The sequence below is a fragment of the Oryza brachyantha genome, chromosome 10 (assembly GCF_000231095.2).
Source record: "Oryza brachyantha chromosome 10, ObraRS2, whole genome shotgun sequence".
Lineage (NCBI taxonomy): Eukaryota > Viridiplantae > Streptophyta > Magnoliopsida > Poales > Poaceae > Oryza > Oryza brachyantha.
Window position 1 is genome coordinate 15566089 of NC_023172.2, and position 22064 is coordinate 15588152.

General features: G+C 42.9%; 5 protein-coding genes across 5 annotated transcripts; 2 read left to right on the top strand and 3 right to left on the bottom strand.

The window, feature by feature from the left end:
• Positions 1-2441: 2441 nt before the first annotated feature.
• LOC102699540 (RNA-binding KH domain-containing protein PEPPER) lies at positions 2442-5682 on the top strand. Its single transcript, XM_006662547.3, has 6 exons — positions 2442-2805; positions 3505-3760; positions 4295-4449; positions 4527-4802; positions 5000-5194; positions 5275-5682. Exons 1-6 carry the CDS (start codon positions 2512-2514, stop codon positions 5467-5469), a joined length of 1371 nt encoding a protein of 456 aa, XP_006662610.2. The 5' UTR covers positions 2442-2511; the 3' UTR covers positions 5470-5682.
• Positions 5683-6239: 557 nt separating this feature from the next.
• LOC102714128 (mediator of RNA polymerase II transcription subunit 31) lies at positions 6240-8962 on the bottom strand. The gene is made up of 6 exons (XM_006662009.3): positions 8736-8962; positions 8473-8593; positions 7909-8005; positions 7737-7815; positions 7098-7405; positions 6240-6517 (listed from the first exon to the last, which is right to left on the bottom strand). Exons 2-6 carry the CDS (start codon positions 8576-8578, stop codon positions 6508-6510), a joined length of 600 nt encoding a protein of 199 aa, XP_006662072.1. The 5' UTR covers positions 8579-8593; positions 8736-8962; the 3' UTR covers positions 6240-6507.
• A 1430-nt stretch (positions 8963-10392) lies between these two features.
• LOC102714407 (trihelix transcription factor ASIL2-like) lies at positions 10393-12131 on the top strand. The gene has a single exon (XM_006662010.3). It carries the CDS (start codon positions 10686-10688, stop codon positions 11673-11675), a length of 990 nt encoding a protein of 329 aa, XP_006662073.2. The 5' UTR covers positions 10393-10685; the 3' UTR covers positions 11676-12131.
• Positions 12132-12725: 594 nt separating this feature from the next.
• On the bottom strand, positions 12726-16205 carry LOC102714679 (phospho-2-dehydro-3-deoxyheptonate aldolase 2, chloroplastic-like; the record flags this gene model as incomplete). Its single annotated transcript, XM_015841620.2, has 5 exons — positions 12726-13219; positions 13321-13566; positions 14028-14304; positions 14590-14867; positions 15723-16205. Coding segments are annotated over 5 exons (1554 nt in total), but the record flags the coding sequence as incomplete, so codon positions are not given.
• Positions 16206-16839: 634 nt separating this feature from the next.
• LOC102714956 (serine/threonine-protein kinase SAPK3) lies at positions 16840-19648 on the bottom strand. The gene is made up of 9 exons (XM_006662011.3): positions 19403-19648; positions 19142-19216; positions 18819-18920; positions 18672-18725; positions 18485-18577; positions 18295-18387; positions 17862-17966; positions 17670-17768; positions 16840-17433 (listed from the first exon to the last, which is right to left on the bottom strand). Exons 1-9 carry the CDS (start codon positions 19523-19525, stop codon positions 17164-17166), a joined length of 1014 nt encoding a protein of 337 aa, XP_006662074.1. The 5' UTR covers positions 19526-19648; the 3' UTR covers positions 16840-17163.
• Positions 19649-22064: the final 2416 nt, after the last annotated feature.

The following is a 22064-nucleotide window of genomic DNA, read 5'->3' on the forward strand; positions in this document are numbered from 1 at the left end:
ATTGTAGAAAATTATCAATGGACAAGTATATTATATATTTTATGATAATTGGCATGTGGGTATCAACCATGTGACCCGAAAACTGCCAAAGCCAATGGTATTTGAACCTGTGAGGTGTAATAACCATAGGCTCTAGCAAGCCCATGCAGTGGGATCAGTGACCTAAAGAATCACAACAGGTAAAACATTAGAGCAAGGCTAATAATATAACCAGCAAGCCGCTATAAAACATTTTATAATTTTTTTAACTCACTTATATAGTAGTTAGATTTTCGTTATTAATGCATGACTCACTTGTCTCATTCAGTTCATAGAGTTTTCTAGTTCCTGTGCCCGAGCTAGCTATAAGCTTACAACCCGTTTCTCCTCTCTCTCCTTCCATCTCTTCTCCACCTCGGCATTTACCCGGCTTACAACTTACTATTAAACTTGCACAGTGATGATTCTTTGGGCATTGCTTTTCATAAAGGCTTCCATTTGCTTTGGTTGTTTCCCTGTGAAATGGAGATGGATTTTTAGTTGGGAGCTAGCTTTTGCATGTACTTTGATGCCAATGCATGTGTCTGCCTTTAATCATTCTTGTTGAGTTGCTAGTACATGTCCTCTGAATTCCATGGCTTCCATCCTTCTTATCTACTGGAATAGTGACAGTGCACTAAAGTTGGTCTCATGAAATATATGGAAGTCGAAACGGGGAAGGCAGAGCTCAGGAGGACCACATGGAATTTACTAGGGATTGAAGTACAAAGTAAAATGAAATTTTTTTAAGACTATGATTATAATTGTGCTAAATTGAAGGTGCGTTATCTTGATACACGTGTCATTGACTCATATATACCCTGTACGTCAGTAAGATACTAATATTATATCTCTAACTTTATAAAATTATAATGACAGTGTTCAAATCTACACAAAGTAAAATGAAGCTTCTTTTGTTAAATTTGAACCCACAACATAAACTAGTTGGTGCATGAAACTCAATACTCAAAATTTATTGTCATTGCTGAATTCGCACAAACTTATTAGGTACGTGTTTTTCTTTTGTTTAACTAGAGGCAGGTGGGCAGCAAACACAATAGGCCAAAACAGATGAGGATCTTAATAATTTCCTTGTTAACCAAACCCTTCAACACTGTTATGTGCAAAAATAAGTTGGACCATGAAACAATAATACCTTATTTGATTAATACCTTGTCTAGAAACAGTGACCTCTGGCAGTCTAACATATTGCTTCCTACACTAGTGTACCACCACGACTGCTACAGTAGAACCAAGTAGATCACCATCACATAACATGGAAGATAGAAACACTTGCACATGATTGTACCCAGCTTATACGGGGTGACCAGCTCAGTACAAGATGACAAAATGCACTCTATACTTTGTTCTACCATGTTTTGTTTTAAGTTACTGCTACTCCATTAGCCTAATATTCTTCGTTTATATGCTTATAGGTTATAAACCAAAATTTAAATTTTTAACATTAAATTTTAAACAGATTTTAAGGTTTTCTCGTCGTAGTTTATTTTTCTGCTTTAATTTTAAATCTCTAATAACATGTATATATAAGTTTTATTTATGAATTATTTTTTATTTGTAAATATGTCGCTTGACTTTTTACATTACTATGCACTCCGAAGTCACTATATCAGGATCCAAAGTTGCACAGACCCCCCTCCCCCACCATTCCACCAATCCCATATATTATTATCTGAATATTTTTATAACTAATTTAATAGACAAATCTTCCCTAGAAAAATAGTTTTCAGATCTCAAGCTTTTTTGTCACGCCATTCTGATTAACATGGCAAGATAACAACAAAGGGAAAAATATCGTGGCTTGGTAGGTATATTTGTGGTGTGGCAGTATTGTCGTATCATGCTTAGCTTAGATGGTGTGAACAAAATGTTTTTTTTAAAAAATAAGATTTTAGAGGCATTATCTTTAAAATTAAAATTAACAAAGGCTATAATTTTTTTAAAAAAACTACCTCATGCTTATTATAAAAACAAAATGAGCAATACACTACTATAATCCAATCTTGCACCCACTACATTCGTACTAATAGATTTACGATGTTAAATACTCATACGGACCTTTTGTGATTGTCGCACCAAGGACCCTACAATACCAGATGTCCAGCCCATCATGGTTATATTCTTTTAAAGATTATTGATGATGGATTATTTAATTTTATGATACATACGACGAAATTAACAAAGTTTAAAAATATAAGACGATGAACTTTCTATAGATTTTTTTTTCAAAAGAATTTACTTTGGGCCTCCGGGAAACATGGCCCAAAGGAGGACAGAAGCAGGCCCAACAATGCAAAGACCGGCCCGCTAGTAAGAATTTGGGCCCACGATGCAGCTCGTGAGAAATCAAACCAGATCTCGTGCTCCTCCTCCTCCTCCTCGTCTCCGTCCGCCTCCCCCACTTGACCTGACGTCTCGCCTCCACATCCCAACGCCCCCCAAACCCTAGCCGTCGCCGGGCGCGCCACCGCCATGGCCGACCCAGCCGCCGCCGCCGAGTTCGGGGAGCCCGACGCGCTGCCCGCGCCGGACGCCGAGGAGGCTGAGGCTGAGGCCGAGGCCGCGGAGGTGGGGGCGGAGGAGGCGGTCCCGGCGGCGAAGAGGTGGCCCGGGTGGCCCGGGGACAGCGTGTTCCGCCTCGTGGTGCCGGTGCTCAAGGTCGGGAGCATCATCGGGAGGAAGGGGGAGCTCATCAAGCGCCTCGTCGAGGAGACCAAGGCCAGGGTCCGCGTCCTCGAGGGCCCGGTCGGCGCCACCGAGCGCATTGTGAGTAACCTTCCAGAAGCTTTTCATTTTTTTTCTCAGAAACTAGTTGGACATTGAATTGTTGATTGCTTGGTAAGTAGTTCTTTTTTTGGTTCGAGATAGCGCTTTGAGTTAGATATTTTGCGGGTTACCTGCTTAGGTTTGGGTTTATACACAGTAAGAAATCTGGCAATTTTGACATAGAAGTTAGCCAATGCGATACTGCAATTGTTACTTAGAACTTGCTGTCATAGCTAATAATAGAACAGAGGTGAACGGAGCACACACCCGTAAATTGGTTAAAAATACAAGCTCAAATTTAGAGCTGATGTTTTCTTTCTTGCAAGTTGGGTGAACTTATCCCTCAAGGTATTGGGCTGTTATTGCTTACGGAGTCATTTCATCTCTAAACATGACGAGTGGTGAGCAGATGGCACTCAACATGTCCCGCGTATGCATTTCGCCTGGTTTGGTGTGGCAGTGAGACACAGAACAATTTTATCTAATATGGCTGAATTCGTTCAAATTCATGAAAGCATTTGTCTTTTATGTTTGTTCTATAAGTCAAAGTAGCAATCTATCATTCTATCGATGTCCTGATCATGTTCAAAATTTGATATCGGGAACTATATTGTTATTCACATTCTTGTGTAGTAGTCTGATGTTGTCCTTCAAGATTCACTGATTGAATCACTCTCACTCATGCCTCGGTTATTCTAGGTTCTTGTGTCTGGGAAAGAAGACCCTGGGTTGGAGCTTCCTCCAGCTATGGATGCTCTGATGAGAGTTTTTAAGCGTGTCAGTGGAATAACAGATGGAGCTGCTGAGGGCACCCAGGTAGCTCCTGCACCTGGTGTATGTGCTGCCCGTTTGTTGGTTCCTGGAGCTCAGGCAATTAACCTAATTGGGAAGCAAGGTGCTTCAATTAAGGCGATCCAAGAGGGAACTGGTGCTACGATACGGGTTATATCAATAGGTAATTACTCTTGCTTCATGCATAGTATGTCAATACACCTTTGACTTTGTGCCAGTTTGATGGTTAGAATTTCTGGCAAAAGTTGACTTCTATACTAGGGCTTGCTTAGCACAAGTTTGCGATACTTGGTTTATAATGTTTTGTTTGTATGGTTTTAAGTGAGTAACAGTTATTTTGGAATCTTCCCCTGTTACTTAACCACAATTTTGGTATGTGTATTGTTTAAAGAAAGCGTGGTAGAGCACTTTGCATGTCTTCTTGCATGGAGGAATCATTTCCCCTCTACTCTTGGTCACAGTCAGTAGAAATATTGCGGGAAAAGTTTCAAATACACACATAACATCGTGTTATAGAAAACCTAAGGTTTCTCTTCTCTAGATGTTTAAAGATATTAAGGGATTAACAAGAATGTGTTGGTACCGTTTTCGTTAAAAGCAAATGCTTGTTGATGATATTACTTAAATACCCTCAAAATTTTTCGATCGCCTGGAAATGTGACAGCAGTACATAACATCAACTTATAAATTTATGTAGATGAGCGAGAGCGACCTTTCTATGTAATTGATGACGAAAGGATAGTTGAGATCCAGGGGGAAACAGAGAAAGTCCTTAAAGCGCTTCAAGCAGTTTCTGATCATCTCCGGAAGTTTTTGGTTGACCATAGTGTACTTCCATTGTTTGAGAAGACTGTAAGCACATTTATCTCATGCTAACATTTAACCTTCTCACCAATTCTAATATATGCTGTTTCTTATTTGTTTCTCAGAATGCCACGGTACCTCAAGATCGCAGCACTGATGCTTGGAGTGATATATCACATCCTTCAATTGTTTCTGCTCAAGTAAACCAACCACCCCCTGTGGTCGATGAATATATTCTTCCAATAAAGAGGGACCCTCTGTTTCTTGAACGGGAGCCATTGGTAGTAGAACACAATATCCATCGATCAGGTGTTTCACTTTATGGGCGGGATCCTGCCCTGTCAACGTTACGAACCTCTGGAATACATGGTGGTGCACCTGGTGGCTCTCTACTTTCACAGGTATGGGTGAGCCTCTTCATTATTTTCTGATGAGCTGTTTGCTGGAATAAGTATAATTCATGTGTTGCTTTGATTTCCCAATATATTGTTATTTCAGTCTGTTTTGCCTTTGATTATGCTCCCATCAATTAATATATGTTTTTAAAATTATCTGTACAAATATTTATTGGCTACTGACAAGAACATGTCGGACACAGATAACTCAAACAATGCAAATCCCGCTTACCTACGCTGAAGACATAATTGGAGTGAAAGGAGCAAATATTGCATTCATACGAGCTAACAGTGGCGCTGTTGTCACAATTCAAGAGAGTTTAGGGAGCCCTGATGATATAACTGTTGAAATGAAGGGGACATCATCACAAGTACAAGCTGCCTACCAGCTCATCCAGGTAATACCACGTCATATATAAAGTTTGCATTTTCAAGTTTCAACCATAAAAATTTCTGATGCCATGTCCTACTCCCTCAGGAATCTCTGGCTGCACATAGGGACTCTGTCAGGAGCAGCTATGCAGGATTAGATCCAGTATATAGGCCAAGCTACTCACAGTATGGCAGCTCGACTTATCCGTCATCGTCATTGCCATCCTATTCCAGCATGGATGGAGGAGGTGGATATTCGTCTTCAGGTCTCGGTGGATATGGGTCATCTTACCGGTACTAGTGACAGTTAGGCGTTGAGCTGTTGCCGCCCTGTATCCATTTCTGGGTGATCCTTGTACTAAGCCAACAATAGATGTTTTGATGGCTTGTGTTCTTCTCGGCTGTAGTTCTACATGAATCTGCTTCTGATAGTGTGACAGGGCATCTAATTTATATCTCGTCGTTTATGGAAAAATGCCCCTAATATTTCATATCCCCTCTGATTTTTTTGTTGACGGCGTTGGCTTTTGGATTTATATTTGATGCTTCATCTTATTTAATTTTTTATCCAAATATGCAAAATTATAAATTATACTTTAAGTTTCAAATCATAACAAAAAGATTAATAATTATATATATATTTTTGAACAAGTCAAATGGTCAAAAGTCTGTGTTTATTATAAAACCTGGATGGAGTAGTTCAGTGTCCTTTTTTTTATATAATTATGATTCTCCATCTACAAAATTTTTGAAGGGTCCATAAAATGGACAAAAAAGAGCCGGGACAATTCTAGATGCTTCAAAAGGACCATTCCTGCCAAAACGATCTCATGTTCAAAGATAGCAAAACTAAAGTTCCATCCGGTACTGTTGTTGCAGCGATGATCTCATGTACAGAGATGGCTCCAATTTCTAATAGTATATGCTATATCATTCAGAAAAAACACTGGAAGTCTTAAAGGTACATCCAATAATATTGTCACAACGGAACTTATGAAGAAAAATTTAAAAGCATGACCACTTCGCTGGATCTCAATCCCTTCATTATGCACAGAATATGCGATCTGTCAATAGGCTGATAGTGTTCTCTGGCATTTCGATAAATTTCGAAATTTCCGGTGAAATTTTTTTTTATCTAACTTACAAGACCAGATAATTGAGCCAGTCGTTCAAGGACCAAGCGTTCAGGACATATTTGCTATCTAAATTACATCTCCAGCACAAAATACATGTTAGATTCTAAACTGTCTGCAAAATAAAAGCCTAAAGACAGAAAAATCTTTAAGATAAATCACTTGCATATAATGCTGTCCTCTGTTAAGTTGACCAGCATGTTCCACTAGCCCATCCTGCAGTCACAACATACAAAGCATGTCAGTCGTATCCAATGGTTTTGCCAAACATAAATACGATACTTCCGAGTTTAAACCATTACAGGCTGACAGCACAGGAGTAAAAGGAAATAAGCAGTCGGAAGTGCATGAACATTACAACTTTAGGCATTTCAATTGACTACTGAACTTTCAGTCATAACAACACAACTAGAAACCTTGTATGCACTGCTGACAAAATCCCAAAGAAACCATGACCCCACAGCCAACCCTGTTCCCTCACCATGCAAATATACAACAGGAGAGGGAGGGAAGGAGAGATGAAAAGGAAAAACAAAAGGGTTCCTTCGCTCATTTGTTTTCGACAAATAACAACTCCTACCATGAATGAACATTCAGCTCTCCTGCAAAAGCATGTTGAGAGCCTAATAATATATATTGGTACACCAGTCAATTCTATTTGACTATACCCAAATGAAACAAGAATATGTTTGCACAGTACAGAAAAAAAAGAGACAAACTTGCAGAGCAAAATAACACTGCATGGACAACTAATAACTTCACAAGAGATATGAACGATTGCAAGGGAAGTGCATACTTTCTCTTTCTACCACCCTGTCCACCCATGACATTTCTCATGTCATTCTTTGGGATATTGGTGCCAGGGGTTCCAGCAAACTGCATTGGAGACATTGCAGATGCACCAACTGCTGACATAGGTGGCAAAGATGGTGGTGCAGCAACAGGCGGAACTGCAGGTGATGGCACTGGTGCTGCTGCAGGCACAGTTGCTGGTGCAGGTGCAGGTGCGGGAGTTGGTTCAGGAGGAGGGCGGGGTAAGATGTGCTTCAGCCTATTGTTCCTATAGTTTTTCCAGAAGAAATATTGCTGCCTATGAGCAACTTCCTGTGAATAATATGATGGAAAGAGTTAGTCCGTACAATTGATGCTAATTAAGCACGATAGACAAAATGAAAATATGAATGTGTGGTGCAACATGTGCAAAGCTCAATAGCTTGCAGTTTGTTTAGTTGCGTACTAAATATCATTCATAAATAAATAGAGATGCCCATTCATGAATATGTTAGAACATCCATAATAAAGACTTCCCCAATTACTAACAATCTACAGTTGAAGCAATACAATGCAAATAGGTTCTTAATAAAAGGAGGATTTGAAAGATGTTACAGAACAATGCAAGTGTGAAATTATGGTCAAAAGGGTTTCAAAGGATCACCTTGCTTGCTGGATGTGCCATTGCATTTCGGAAATTTGCATTTTGGAGGAGCTCAAGAAAGAAAAGGCAGTGCGGATACCTGCAGAATCAGCACCCACTATGAGCAAGCTATTTTGCCACAGCAAGCACCTACTTGCAGTTGTAGACAAATCTAAATTATAGGGCCACACACATTATGTATTTGATGTACTGCGGACGCTGCCAATACATGAGATACTTGAGATACCCGAGAAACGCCTCATCCTCAAAGTATCTGTTCTGTGCTAGATCTGTTTCAACATAAGAAATATTAGATATGTCATCTTAAATGCAGTACCCAATTTGGTAATCATTTAAAAAGTTTGACTCCGTTAAAATATCATAATCATTTAGAGTAATGGGGCATAAGCAAAACATTATCCAACCATCCAAGCCTTCCTAGTGAGAATTCGCTTATGCAAGTTGCCGGCCAACACACACTCCAATTATCCATCCGGTCTGCAGTACTAACAAACTAATTACTTTAGGCAGGCTATCACACGAGCTGACCTACACAATCAAATCACACATTTTTCTTTTCTTAAGCCCATCAAGTCACAGACCAACAACCTAATCCAGATTAGGCACGGAGATACGAAGTAACTATCTACTGGCACGCAAAATTGGTTCCACAAACAATACAAGAAACAAGGTAGCCCGATTCCTCAAACCAAAACTGGGTAGAAACGGGTAAGAAGATGATAGGATGGTACAGTACAGTGGATGTAGATAGGGTTGGCGAGGCACTGGACGAACTCAAGCTCCAACAAGAACCGCTGCCTCGCGTCGTTGGGGTCAGGCGCGGGCCTTGCCTCCGGCTCCATCGCGTAGCACGCAAACTGCAAGGGTTGTAGATGCAGAACGAATTTGAGTAGATTGCCCCCCAAAACTCTCAAGGGAAAAAAAATCGAGCAAGGTTACCCCTGCCGGATCCCCAATCTACTCCGGCCGAGTAGCCGCGGAAGGACGAGAGATGGATACCTTGAAGATGCTCGAGGCCTGGGAGGGGAAAAACCCGCCGCCGCCGCCGCGCGGCGAAGGACTAGGCAGCGTGAGCGGATGCACTGCAGGCGAGGAACTCGGCTCGAGCCTCCCAACAAAGAATACTTATCAACAGAGTTGGGAGGGGTTCGGCCGGCGGCGAGTCGAGACAGATCCGGCGAGGCGGTAGGTCGCCGGGCAGGCGGCGGCAGCGTATAGCGATGCGCCGATGCGTGCGGCGGAGACGAGACGCGGACGGCTGTTATCTGGGCCGTCCGGCTGGGAATAATGGGCCTGCAGAAAAGCCCAGGAAGGTCGATCCACCGAGCCGCTCCGCGAAAAGGCTAATGGGCGATCCATCACGGCCCGGCCCATGCGATTTTTTGGCCCATGAAATTTTCGGCCTTTTCTTTATGGTATATAGGTTCATGGCCTCGTGGTCATTCCTTCTCGTTTCTTTTTTAGCAGGCCGAATCCATAGTGGGTTTTAACAGACCATCCATTTTAAGGAAAAAGTCTACTGTACTCCCTTCACTATTGGCCGAGTTTGATTTGCTCTCTCAATTACAAAACCAAGTACGAACACTCGCTTAACTATTAAATCTGACTCATTTTGCGCTTTTGGACAGTTTGAAGAACCATTTTGCTTGTTACTGAGAAATATTCACATATTTGCTTGTTTTATACCGAGGTTTAGTTGATGTAACATATCGTGCTTACGTGTAAAACTTTTACTTATTTGTATAACACTAAAAAATATGTGTAAAACTTTTATATTACAGTTTTAGTAATCCAAAAAAGTTATGGTAAATAAACTATGATAAAAAATATAACAAAAACTTTTAAAGTTTAAATTATGGTTTGCTTGCTCCATTAAAAAAAAGATATTTTTTACTTCAAATAACCCAGGAGCATAAGGATAATCTATACGCATAGGGGGGGGGGCTTTGATCCAAAATACTCCTATCATTTTTTATTTGGCATCATTGATTTTTAGGTTTACTTTTACCATTCGTCTTATTTAAAAAAATTATATAACTAACAATTATTTTACTATGAATTGATTATCACCAATAAAACTTTAAAAATAATTTATAATTTTTATATAAAGAATTTAAATAAAATGAACCGCTAAGCATAAAAACAATGAACGGAGTCGATTAGAAAAACTGGAGATGCGGGGAGCGTACCTACCTTGCGGCCGGCGGACGCATAAATTATTGAAAAATTTATAATCATGTCATTATAATTTAGTAAAATTAGAGATATATCATTGATATCTCGATGACACGTGGGATCATACGAATCAATGACCCATGGATTAGGATAATATTTTTTTAATTTTATAAAATTATAATAGTAACATTGTAATTTTTCATAAATTATTAGAGGGGAGATCGTCACGGGACGGCGCAGTTGGAATTCGCAAAAGCCACGGGCGCAGGCATGGCGCGGCGGAAACGGAAAAGCTGGGGACGAGACGAGGCGAAGGAGAAAGAGAGAGAGAGACAGAGACAGAGACGTCCACCCACCGAGAAGGAAGGCAGGCCCCGATCCGACACGGCACACGGCCACGCCGCGCGCCACCATCGCCCCCACACCGCCACCCACGATGCCGCTGCTGCTGCGGCGCCGTGCCGTGCCGTGCCGTGCCATTACCCGCGCCCACCCACCACCACCGCGCGGGGCGCCGCCACGCGACAAACCCCCTCAGAGCCACCGCGCCGCACCGCACGGGCACGCCACCACCACCCGCACCCACGCGGCCGCCGCGGTGCCCTCCACCCCCAGCCGGTCATTTCACCGCTCCCCCGGCCCACGCCCGCCGCGTGGCCCACCTCCTCCGCCACCACGACCGCTTTTATCACCGATTCCCCATCTCCTCCTCCCATCTCCTCCACCACCACCAAACCCTAGCCGCCGCCGCCGACGCCGACGACGACGACGACCATGTCTTCCTCCTCGTCGCCGCCTCCCAACCCGGACGCGCTCTCCTCCCCGGATCTCCCTCCGCTGGCCACCCCCGTCGCCGCCGCGGCTGCCGCCGCCGCCGCCGCCGCGTCTTCCGGCGGGGGAGGTGGCGCGGGGGGCTCGGCAAGGAGGCTGCCCCCGCCCTGCTGGACGCCCGATGAGACGCTTGCCCTCATCGAGGCATACCGTGTCAGGTGGGAGGCGCTGCGCAAGGGCAACCTGAGGGCGTCCGACTGGGACGACGTCGCCGGCGCCGTCACCGCCCGCTGCGGGAGGTTCCCCACCGCCACCCACAAGTCCGGCGTCCAGTGCCGCCACAAGATCGAGAAGCTCCGGAAGCGGTACCGCGCCGAGCGGACGCGCGCCGCCGGCCGCTCCAAGGCGCCCAAGTGGCCCTTCTTCTCGCTCCTCCACGACCTCGCCGGCGGCGGGGCGCCAGACCCCAGCCCCAACCCCATCATCAAGATCAAGTCCAAGGGCCCCTCCGCCTCCACCGCCGCGGCCTCCCCCTCCCCAACGTCCCCTTCTCCCGTATCCTCCCCTTCCTCCGAGGAGGCGGGGGCAGACGCGGGGCGGAGCAGGAGCCTTCACGGCCTCATCTCCAACGGCGGGGGTGGGAGCGGGCTGCGCTTCACCATCCCCAAGGCCTCCCGCTCCAAGCCTGTCTCCCGTGAGCCCAAGGTGGAGAAAAGCGACGAGGACACAGAGGCGGAGGCCATGGCGGAGGTGGCCTCGGCGCTGCGTGCCGTCGGGGAGAAGTTCCTGCGGATGGAGGAGCGGAGGCTGGAGATGTCTCTCCGGATAGAGAAGGAGCGCATGGAGTCGGAGATGAAGCGCACCCAGACGCTGCTCGACGCGCAGCAGCTGTTCGTCGAGGCCTTCCTCAGCAAGCAGCAGCAGCAGCAGCTCCACCATCACCACAAGAAAGCCAAGGTGATCTCCTCCGCCGCTGCCATGGATGAGGATTGATCTCCACATGGAGCTTTGCTGCTGCTCAGCATCGCCAACTTCATGTTGTTGATGTCACTTCTTTGTGTTAATGTTTACTACTGCTCTTTGTTAACTGCTGGGGTTAGTCGTTGACTTGTGATAATTCTACAACTAGGTGTTTTGTGTTTGGAAGGGTGATTAAAGAAGTAGTGAGGGTTTGGAGGGCAAAGAATGTAGGTGTAGGTACGGAGAGGGGGAGAGTGAGGAGGATTAGGAGTGAGTGATCAGTTAAGCTGTAATCAGTTCAGTACTTCAGTGATCTTGTGCTTGAGATGCTGTTGTTGCAATGCAGCTGCTTTGTCCAAATATTAGCATATTATTGCCAGGTTTTCACTCGATGAGTGTCCGTCCACAATCTGTGACATGTTCGATGTTTCTAGCCTTCTAGTAAGTGATTAATTCAAAGAAGGCTCTGTGAAATGTTTCTCCATGACTCAAATGAATGTCTGGTTTCTTAGCGTAACTAATAAGAATTTGAAGTATTAAATATAAACTAATAAAAAAACTAATTTTATAAATGAGTATTAATTCGCAAGACGATTTTTTTAAGTCTGATTAATTCATAATTAGAGTATGTTTACTGTAGCTATTTTTTGGCTTATATGGTTTACAAGTTGGTGGCTTTAAAGGTGAGATGTTACTCTATTTCAAATAAGTCAAAATTGCTACTTGAACTTAGCTTTTGATTTGATAGTAAAGTAAAAGATTGGCTTATGACTTTAAAATAATCCTTTTAAAAGCTGCTTGTTTGTTTTTTTAATCAGCTTATAAGCTTAAACAAAGAGGGTTTGAAAATAATGTATGCGGCACATATAGAGTAATACCGCTGTTTCAATATAACTGCTGTTGACCGCTCGTCCTGCTTGAAAAATTTATAGAAAAACTAAAAAATAGTCACTCAAAGTATTATTCATGTTTTATCATCTAATACTAATAAAAATACTAATTATTTTTTTAGAAAAAGATGAGTGATCAAACGTGGAATAAAAATAGTGTAAAACTGCACTCATTGTGGTGGGACGGAAGGAGTAACATCCAGTAGATTCCAATTTATTCTTTTGATAATCAAGTCGTCATCTTTAAGACAAGAAACATCGACGACAATGGATTGGCTCGCCTCTAGCCATCTGTCAAACTACAAAATGAAGCAGAAGAGAGTGCAGACATGGGTTCAAATTGTTTATCGTTCAAAAGAAATAAAGAATGGTGGCAATCCATCTTCTTGTAGGCCAAAATCCTGGGCTGAAAATATCTTACGCTACCGCACTGTACACCAACCTATTCCATGCCCTGTCCCGTTTCTTCCTTAGCCTGTCAGCAATGGCGAAAGCCAGCTCGAGCGACTGCGATGCATTCAGCCTGGGGTCGCAGTGCGTGTGGTAGCGAGCACTGAGATCATCAAGTGTCACGGTCTTGGATCCACCAATGCATTCTGTGACGTTCTGCCCGGTCATCTCCAGGTGAATCCCTCCAGGGTGGCTTCCCTCTCTTTCATGGACATCAAAGAAAGCCCTGAGCTCGCACTGCAAATTTACGAGATGGGCACAAATGGTGTCAAACCTTCAGTAGGTAAGTCAGTTTGTGTTATCAAACCATGGTCAGGTGTCAGTTCTTGGGTTCTTACCCTGATCGCGTCGAATGATCTTGTCTTGAGACCGCATGGTGCGCTGATGGTGTTTCCATGCATGGGATCACAAACCCAGGTAACAATTAGCCCGGCTTGGCGTACTGCTCTGATCATATGTGGGAGCTTCACACGCATGTTCTCAGCACCCATTCTTGTGATGATTGTCAGTCTTCCAGGTTTGTTGTGAGGATTCAAAATCTCACACAGTCTAACAAGCTCTGATGGTTCGAGCTTGTCACTCACCTATTTAACAGATAAAATTAAGAAATTTTACTGTTTTTAGAAAGTATCTTGAGGTATCAAATTTTTGTATAACTTCTTTAGGGTGGTAAAATTGTCCTAAAATTAACTATGTGCATATACACTAGTTTTGCACTTTTCTATAAGAACTGTGACGTCATGACTACTATACTTATTTTCAGTAACATGACTAAACCTGACTCACAGTTCAACATATCATGTTTCCCTAAGCCGAAAATATTTTGTTCCAACAAATTAACAATTACATGTAAGGCTAAACACCACAAGACCGATGAGCTACGGTGGTAAATATAGCTACTTGTCATCTAATATGGAGTAAAGTACCTTGACAGCCCAATATTGATACATAGTTTGAGAATTTTAGTACATATATTGCATAATGAAGATATATTGATTGAAAGTCTCATACAAACAAGCCAACTCTGAAGAAGTGGATCGGTTACCTTTACACCCAGAGGGTTGGATATACCACGAAGGAATTCAACATGAGCGCCATCCAACTGCCGAGTCCTCTCCCCAACCCAAAGCATATGCGCAGAGCAATCGTAATGAAGGCCAGAAATGGAGTCCACTCTAGTCAACGCTTGCTCATATGGCAAATGAAGGCACTCATGAGATGTCCAGAATTCAGCTGTGGTCATCATAGGATGCTGGGGAGTCAGACCAGCGGCAACCATAAATCCAATGGCATCGTGAACCCTCTCAGATAGCTCCAAATACCTGCTCATAGAAAAGCACAAGATGCATGAAGGATCATTATCAATGATATTTGCTAGAAAGTGCATTATCCCTCGCTACAATTTGCCATGGTTTAAACTAGGTGTCTGATGCAGACATGCTATCTGTAATATAAAGCTTAGACTAAACAATGCACTTCGTATGCTAGTGCTTTGGAAAATAAACATTTCAGTTTTTATGCAACAACCACACTAACAAAGAATTTTGCATAAAAATAATTGCAAAAGATTTAGCATTTGATGATTGAAGCTACTGCAAGATAAGTACCTGTCGCCTTGCGTGCTATCCCTCAAGAAGTCAAGATTCCACTGAGTGACTCTCTGAAGATCTGCATACCCTCCCTGGGCAAATCCTCTGAGAAGATTCAGGGTGCTTGCCGATTGGCTGTAGGCTCTGATTAACCTTTCAGGATCTGGCGCCCGCGACTTCTCGTCAAAAACATCACTGTTAATAATATCACCTCGATAAGAAGGAAGTGTTACTCCATCTATAGTCTCAGTTGGGTTTGATCTTGGCTTTGCAAATTGGCCAGCCATCCTTCCAACCTGAAATACATTCTCAACCTCATAAAGATCCATTTGTAAAAATAACAGCACAACACTGTATTCATTAGCAATTAAAATGTTTAGTAAATATAGTTTTGTAGCACATAAAGTAAATGGTTCCATGTGTGCACTGGTGATAAACATCTGATATATCCTTGCCTTTCTTATTGCTGTATCTTGTCATCTCTCCACCTATCCTTTGCCTGCTATTATGTACTCTGAGAGGTATAGCAGTAATTTTTACTGTACATTTTTGTGAGCAATGCAAAATTCTAGAAGTGTAAGGTGTTAAAGATGCTAACAGTCAGCCACATATTTATAAATTTATAAACTGAATGGATAAATGCGTGCTTTGACATATATAAATTAAAAGCCTGACCTTCTGAATTTGCCAGCTAAATCGGCAAGTATAAGCCGTAAGTTGAATTTTAAAACTTAATTTTAGAGTTAATTTTGTGTCTTTTTGCAGTTTATTTTACAAGATTTGTTTTTTTTTTGAACCGTTATGGATACACGTATAAAAGTTTTACCCTCAAATTATTTTTTTTTGCTAATCTTCGTATAAACTATAGGAGCCTACATCGCCATCTCAAGAAGTGAGATAGAGATTAGGAAGATGACAACTGGGACCCTTCAAGAGCTTAAGCCACCTAAAAAGGCATTCCTTCATGAACGTCTGAGTGTGTGCCAAAAGTCCAAACCATGTGTGCATTACGAGTGTGGCGCACAGGAAATAAATCTCCATCCATTTTGGAGTTCGATCGAATTTCGGATAAACTTGCAGATCGAAGAGGAAAAAAAATGGTGAGATGGGGACGCCATGGGAGTGGGTGATCTGATCGAGATGAGGAGGACCTTGATGGTGGGCATCTGGCCGCCGAAGGTGAGGACGACGGCCATCTGCAGCATGAGGCGGAAGGTGTCGCGGATGTTGTTGGCGCCGAACTCCTTGAAGCTCTCGGCGCAGTCGGCGCCCTGGAGGAGGAAGGCCCGCCCCATGGCCGCCTGCCCGAGCCGCTCCTCCAGCTTCCGCGCCTCCCCGGCGAACACCAGCGGCGGGAACGACGCCAGCGCGCGCACGGCCTCCTCCAGCGCCGCCGCGTCCGGGTACTCCGGAATCTGCCTCACCGGCCGCGCCCTCCAGCTGCCCGGCTCCCACCCGCTGGTCGCCGCCGCCGCCGCGTCGGCGCGCACCGACCTCATCGTCCCCCGGCGCCGCCTTGGGCGGCATGCCCGGGCGTCGTCGTGACGCGTGGCATGGAAGATCGCCGCGTGGGTGCGAATCGCGCTCCCGACGGTGAGGCTCGCCATGGCAGAGTGACACGAGTGGATGCACGCCAAACCGGAGGATATTTATACGTACAAGCACGTATATCTGCTTTGTACTGTTTACTACTCACTCCGAAGTAACAGTGGAAAACGTATACGGTGATTGTTTGAGTTTTCTATAAAAACAAACGACATATTAAAAAATAATCTACGAATAAAAATGTTATATATATACATTTCTAACCCCCTAAAAGCTAATTCTGTACTCAGCGAAAAAACTCAAAATCAATTTTAAATTAAGCTAAAAATTTAAATTTTGACTTAACGTAGTCCTGCATATTAATAATTTGTTCTAATGATAAATGTAATTTATTCTAATGACAAATACGTCGACATTTTTAATTTTTAATTAATATTGCAAGTTTAAGATGTTCAACTTACCACTGTTAAAATACTTCTGTTTTAAAACGAAGTATTATATATTTGTGTACAATAGCCAAGCAGCCGGTAGGAGAAATGTTTTACGATGATCTCTAGAAGTCACTGAATGGTTCAAATGGACCGTATCTCCGTATGCAATATATATATATATATATATATATATATATATATATATATATATATATATATATATATATATATATATATATATATTGCTGATAGTTGCTCATAAATCTATAGCAAAAATTATTCCTGACAGTAGATTGTCGATCACTTATCTTATTGCATCAAACAAACACGAGCAGCTTTTTTTTTTTCTGCCGTGAAACCTGCACGCACGCTTGTACCGTGATAAAAAAACATATTCAACTTTTTTCTTTATTGTGCACGTAGCCGCAGGATAATCCGGTCCAATAAACACAGTACATACGGCAGATTATCATCGTAATACATATCATTTGGTTGAGTGATCAACTGATCACATATATTTCGGATCATATCTACAGCTGCAGACCTGCAGCATAGCAAGGCCAGGACCATGCATGCATGCATGCATGGATGCATGCAGAACGGATCAGTCGCTCGGTCAGTAGGTGTACTCATCGGCGGCGAGCTCGTCGGCCTCCTCTTCGTCGTCGCTCTTCAGCTCGGCGAGCTCGGCGAGGAGCGCCGGGTCGGCGGCCGACATGTCGCCGGGGACCTTGGCCTCCTGGATGATCCGCATGATCTCCTCGACGGCCTGCGCCGGCGGGCCGGCGTCCGTGTCCTCGTAGTTGGCACTCTCCCTCTCCGATATCTCCTTCGGCAGATTCTTCAGAAACCATGGGTGATTCTTTATCTCAGGGATCGTGATCCTCTGAACATCAAAAAGTTCAGGAATATACCAAGTTAATTTCCGAAGAATCATATCGCTAATTTCAGACAAAATCTTACAGGCAGGCGAAATCTTATTATGTTTACAGAGTGCAAAATTTACAAGCTGAATCGGAGTACGGTTTAAGGCTAATTTTCCTTCAATTTGGAGAAATCTAGAGTTTGGAAACTAGGATTTTACTAATTAAACAGACAGAATAAGTGCGTGAATCTGAGTACCTTTGAAGGATCAGCAACAAATATTTGAGACAGAAGGCGCCTGCAGTCAGAAGACACTCTCACATATTCCGGGATGGAGTATTGCACGCCAAGAATTCTCTGTCAAGTGGAAAAGGGCTTGCATATTCAGAGTTTGAGGCTCGCCAATCAAGTAATGTGTAGAAAAGGCTTTGGATGATGAAGATCACTTACACTGATCGTTTTGCGGAAGTTCCTTGGATCCCCGGGATCTTCGAATGGGTATGAACCGACGAGCATCACATACAGTGTCACAGCACATGACCAAACGTCTGCTACCTGGTAAGGGTATACATGCATCAACAATTCAGCATTAACTCATTACCTCAGCTCATGTAAGAGTTGCAAATCAATGATCAATGATGCAATCGATGTTTCAGGGATTTACTGAAAATGTAAAGCTTATGATATTCAGTTAGTTTGCACCCATCGTAAGCAATTGCTATCCAGTGGATCACTTTTAGACTGTGTAAATGCTCGATTACTATGGTTCCATGATGTTAGAAAAGAAAAGCAATACTGATAGATACTGATACCTATCTTTGGTATCATTACTTTACAGTGAAGAAATGAAGATTGCTAAGCATAGAGAGCAGAAATAACTTGCCTTGCCATCATATTCTTTTCTTGAAAGAACTTCTGGCGCTATGTATGCTGGAGTACCAACTGTAGATTTTGGTTTGGAATGCAACAAAGCAGACTGAAACCACAAAAGCCAAGCTGTTCAGTATGATTCTACCAAAAACAGTTCAAGTACAGTTTGGGATGTAGAACAGAACTAGAATACATGTTAGTACCTTTGAGTAACCAAAGTCACAAATTTTCACACGAGGTGTCGGGCTTCCATCCAGGAGGGTGTTCTCAAGCTTAAGATCACGGTGACAAATTTCCTGCATTTTGCAGAAGCAGTTCATGACCACTTCACCTATGCACCTATGCTATATCTGTTGTCACTTTTGAGGATTTTGAACAAGCAAAGCGTACCATGGAATGGCAGTAGCTGACACCTGATATTAGCTGCTGGAAGAAGTACCTTGCCTATTGACATGGATAATAGAGAAAATGAATCAATTATTGAGTACATATAGTTGCAGACAGGAAGACTGAGAAGACAGGCAAGCATGAAGCAACCTCATCTTCACTGAACCGCCCTGCGGTGCAGATTTGCTCAAAGAGTTCTCCACCAGCAGCATACTCCATGACAATGGCGAGGTGTGTGGGTGTCAAACATACCTGCTCTCGATTGAGATACGGATCAAGATTACGTTACAGTAAGTGAATTCAGTTCCACCTTCAGATGATACAACTTTCTAAGTGCTTCTTGGCAGATGTAAACCTTATCAGCAATTTCCAGAAAAAAAATACAGTTTCTACTTTCTTTTTCTTCAGTAGCAGTCTAACTGATGATCAGTAAAGCTGTCGAACCACTGATGAGAAGAAAACACATGAATTACCTCCCTAAACCGAATGATATTGGGATGCCGGAGTGACCTATGATTGATGATCTCCCTCTGCACATTTTCATCAATCTGCACACAGAGCAAACCAACCATCCAGAAATCAGAAAAATTCATCCAACAGCCAACACGCTTCCAGAACAAGTGAACAACGAACTGCTGATAAATCATCAATCCAAACCCGCTATCAACCAATCCGACGCAAGAAACTAATCATAAAAGAAAACCAAGACAGCGACGGAGGGAGGGAAGGCAGACCTTCTTGCCCCTCTCGATGTACTTGACGGCGACGAGCTCCTTGCTCGTCTTGTCCCTGACCAACCTGGCCACCCCGAAGTTGCCGGTGCCGAGCTCCTTCAACGCCTCGTACCGCTCCCCCATTGACCCAAGAAACCCAAACCCTTCCTTCCCCCGAAGAGGAGAAGCTGCAGCTCGAGACCGACCAACCCAACCCCACCCCAAATCGGAAGCAAAGCAAAGCTCCAAGCGAATCGAAACGAAGAGGAGGCGGCAAGAGGGAGAGAGAAATAGGAAATTCTCATGGTCGCCGTCACCGGAAAGCGACGAAGCCGAAGGGCCCCCAGCGACGGCGTACGATGCAGCGCGCGCCGACGTGGGTGGACCGGATGCGCGACACGTGGCACACAGGAGTGAGGTCGCCGTCCCGTGGGCCCCCCGCACGCGCGAGCTGAACCTAATCGGCGGGTGGCGGGTGGACGGGGCCCGCGGATTAGGTGGCGCGTCCGGTGCATACGGCGTGGCGGTTTGTGACGCTGCCGGGGCGATGCCACGTGTAGCGGCCGGTGTTGCCACGTGGCTCATGCAGGCCCAGATGCAGTACTGGGTATCAGAGCAAAGGCTATTTATAATACATAGCCAACAACCTAGTTATACGACTTTTTATAGCCAGTTTTTAGTATAGTTAGTTCTTTATTATTAATACAGGACCCACATGTTATTCTTATAGAGTTTATTGGTTTTTGTGCTTGAGCTGGCTATAAGTTTACAGACTGTTTACACTCTCTCATCCACTCTCTCCTCCACATAAGTATTTAGTTAACTTATAGCCTGCTATTATACTTACTCTTATTTGGAGGTCCATGTTCAGAAGAGCCCCTGGTGTCCAGCAACATAATGCTGGGCTTCATGATTGATTGTTTGGATTAATTAATTAAGTCTTTTAGCAAGAGCTATGAGCAGCATAGGATCACTTATTTTCTAATCCATTAAGAAGAACCTATCTGATAAGAACATGCATAATTACATAGTCCTGTATGAATTTTTATTAATATAACAAAATATTTTTTTATCTTATCTTTCTTTTTATTTGTCGGTATGCAACAAAAATTTCTTTAATAAACTTTAAGAATACACTATATATATTATTGTATAACGGGTTTTTTCTCCTTTTCCTATACTATCGTATTTGCATAGAGTTAGCTAATAATCGCTTTTATATGTACCTTGCGAATCCATATCCGACAATATTGGTTTTGCTAATATTTCCTCTGTGTTCTATTATATGATATTGTGATGCTATTTGCACTTATCTATATATCAACATTTGTTTAGATTTATTACTTTTATATAAATATAGCGATAGTAAAAAATGTAACGAAGTAATAGTTGGTTGGAAATTCATACTGTTATTAACCAAGCAAACCAAAATTTAATTTGATTTCCTCTCAGCGGGTTCTCTTCTCCTTATATTCTCCATGCTACGTGGCAGCATCAGTTTGACACGGTCCATTGAACAGAAAATCCAAGCACATCTTGAGCTAAATCTTACCTCAGTGCCTAGGTCACATGAATAAGAATTGTAGTAGGAACAGTAGACTACTGTGTCATTGTTTCATCGGCCACGTGCGACAATCGAAATAATCTACTACAGTAACGGGCTCGCAGCGGTTCTTTGTTAAAATAAAAACGAAACCATATTTTTCACATGAAGAATAATCTACGAGATAAAACTTTTATATACGTGTATATAATGACTTAAAACAAAAATTATAAAATAAACCATGATGAAAAAAATAAAATCAAGTCTAAAGTTTAATTTTAACTTTATAAATAGCTGTAACAACGAGATAATAAGAGCCAAACCACGGCCAGGCAGATTACTGCTTTTTTCGGTTGCTGAACAAACAGCAAGCCGAAGCGTACAGTTATACAGCGACGCGAAATTCACCCCTATTTTAGAAGTAGTCGTGACACACTTTCATAAATTCTCTACTACTGAAATATTGCTTTTATTTACTTACGCTTTTTTCATGCTATATAGTGCGTCTGACCCCGATGATTCTTCGTCGACCAAACAGTCCCCCCATTCCAAAATGATTCCCGTGCAAGATTCGCGAGCGGCTGCTTAGAAATCGATACGAAATCCAGAGAAGAACGCGCTGAACACGGAACGCGTCGTCGAGAGGACGCACGCATTTTGAATTGCGAGTTTTCGAATTACCATTCCGGCTGACCAGAACAGGAATGGAGACAGGAGAGCGGAGACAACGACGACGATTACGACGACTCCGTTGCTCCAAGTCCGCAGGGCCCGCCGCGCACGTGCGGCTCGGTCGACGAAGGGTTCGGTCTAGGGTTAGTTTCTGACATTTTTTTTTACCGGATATTGAAAGACTATTTCGATGATTAATTAAAAACCTAAATACATAGAATATTAGAAAATCATAAGACGAATTATTTTAACCTAATTAATTTGTTATTAGCGTATGTGAGTTATGGTATCGGTTATGACTAACTATGGACTAACAAGGCACAAAAGATTCGTCTAGCAAATTTCTTCTAAAGTGTACAATTAGCTATTTTTAATTATATTTAATACTCTATATATGTGTCAAAAGATTCAATGTGAAGGATAAACACCAAAATTTTGGAAACTAAACATAGTCTTAACATGCTATAC

Bases quoted from the DNA above. Each gene is read 5' to 3' on its own strand.
- LOC102714407 (XM_006662010.3), top strand. From the start codon at position 10,686: ATGTCTTCCTCCTCGTCGCCGCCTCCCAACCCGGACGCGCTCTCCTCC.
- LOC102714128 (XM_006662009.3), bottom strand. From the start codon at position 8,578: ATGGAGCCGGAGGCAAGGCCCGCGCCTGACCCCAACGACGCGAGGCAG. The intron at 8,006-8,472 runs GTACTGTACCAT...ATGTTGAAACAG, and splicing joins CAACCCTATCTACATCCACT to ATCTAGCACAGAACAGATAC. The intron at 7,816-7,908 runs GTGTGTGGCCCT...CTGATTCTGCAG, and splicing joins CAGTACATCAAATACATAAT to GTATCCGCACTGCCTTTTCT.
- LOC102714956 (XM_006662011.3), bottom strand. From the start codon at position 19,525: ATGGGGGAGCGGTACGAGGCGTTGAAGGAGCTCGGCACCGGCAACTTC. The intron at 19,217-19,402 runs GTCTGCCTTCCC...CTCTGTGTGCAG, and splicing joins ACATCGAGAGGGGCAAGAAG to ATTGATGAAAATGTGCAGAG. The intron at 17,967-18,294 runs GCAAGTTATTTC...TACCCTTACCAG, and splicing joins GAAAAGAATATGATGGCAAG to GTAGCAGACGTTTGGTCATG.
- LOC102699540 (XM_006662547.3), top strand. From the start codon at position 2,512: ATGGCCGACCCAGCCGCCGCCGCCGAGTTCGGGGAGCCCGACGCGCTG. The intron at 2,806-3,504 runs GTGAGTAACCTT...CGGTTATTCTAG, and splicing joins TCGGCGCCACCGAGCGCATT to GTTCTTGTGTCTGGGAAAGA. The intron at 5,195-5,274 runs GTAATACCACGT...CTACTCCCTCAG, and splicing joins CTGCCTACCAGCTCATCCAG to GAATCTCTGGCTGCACATAG.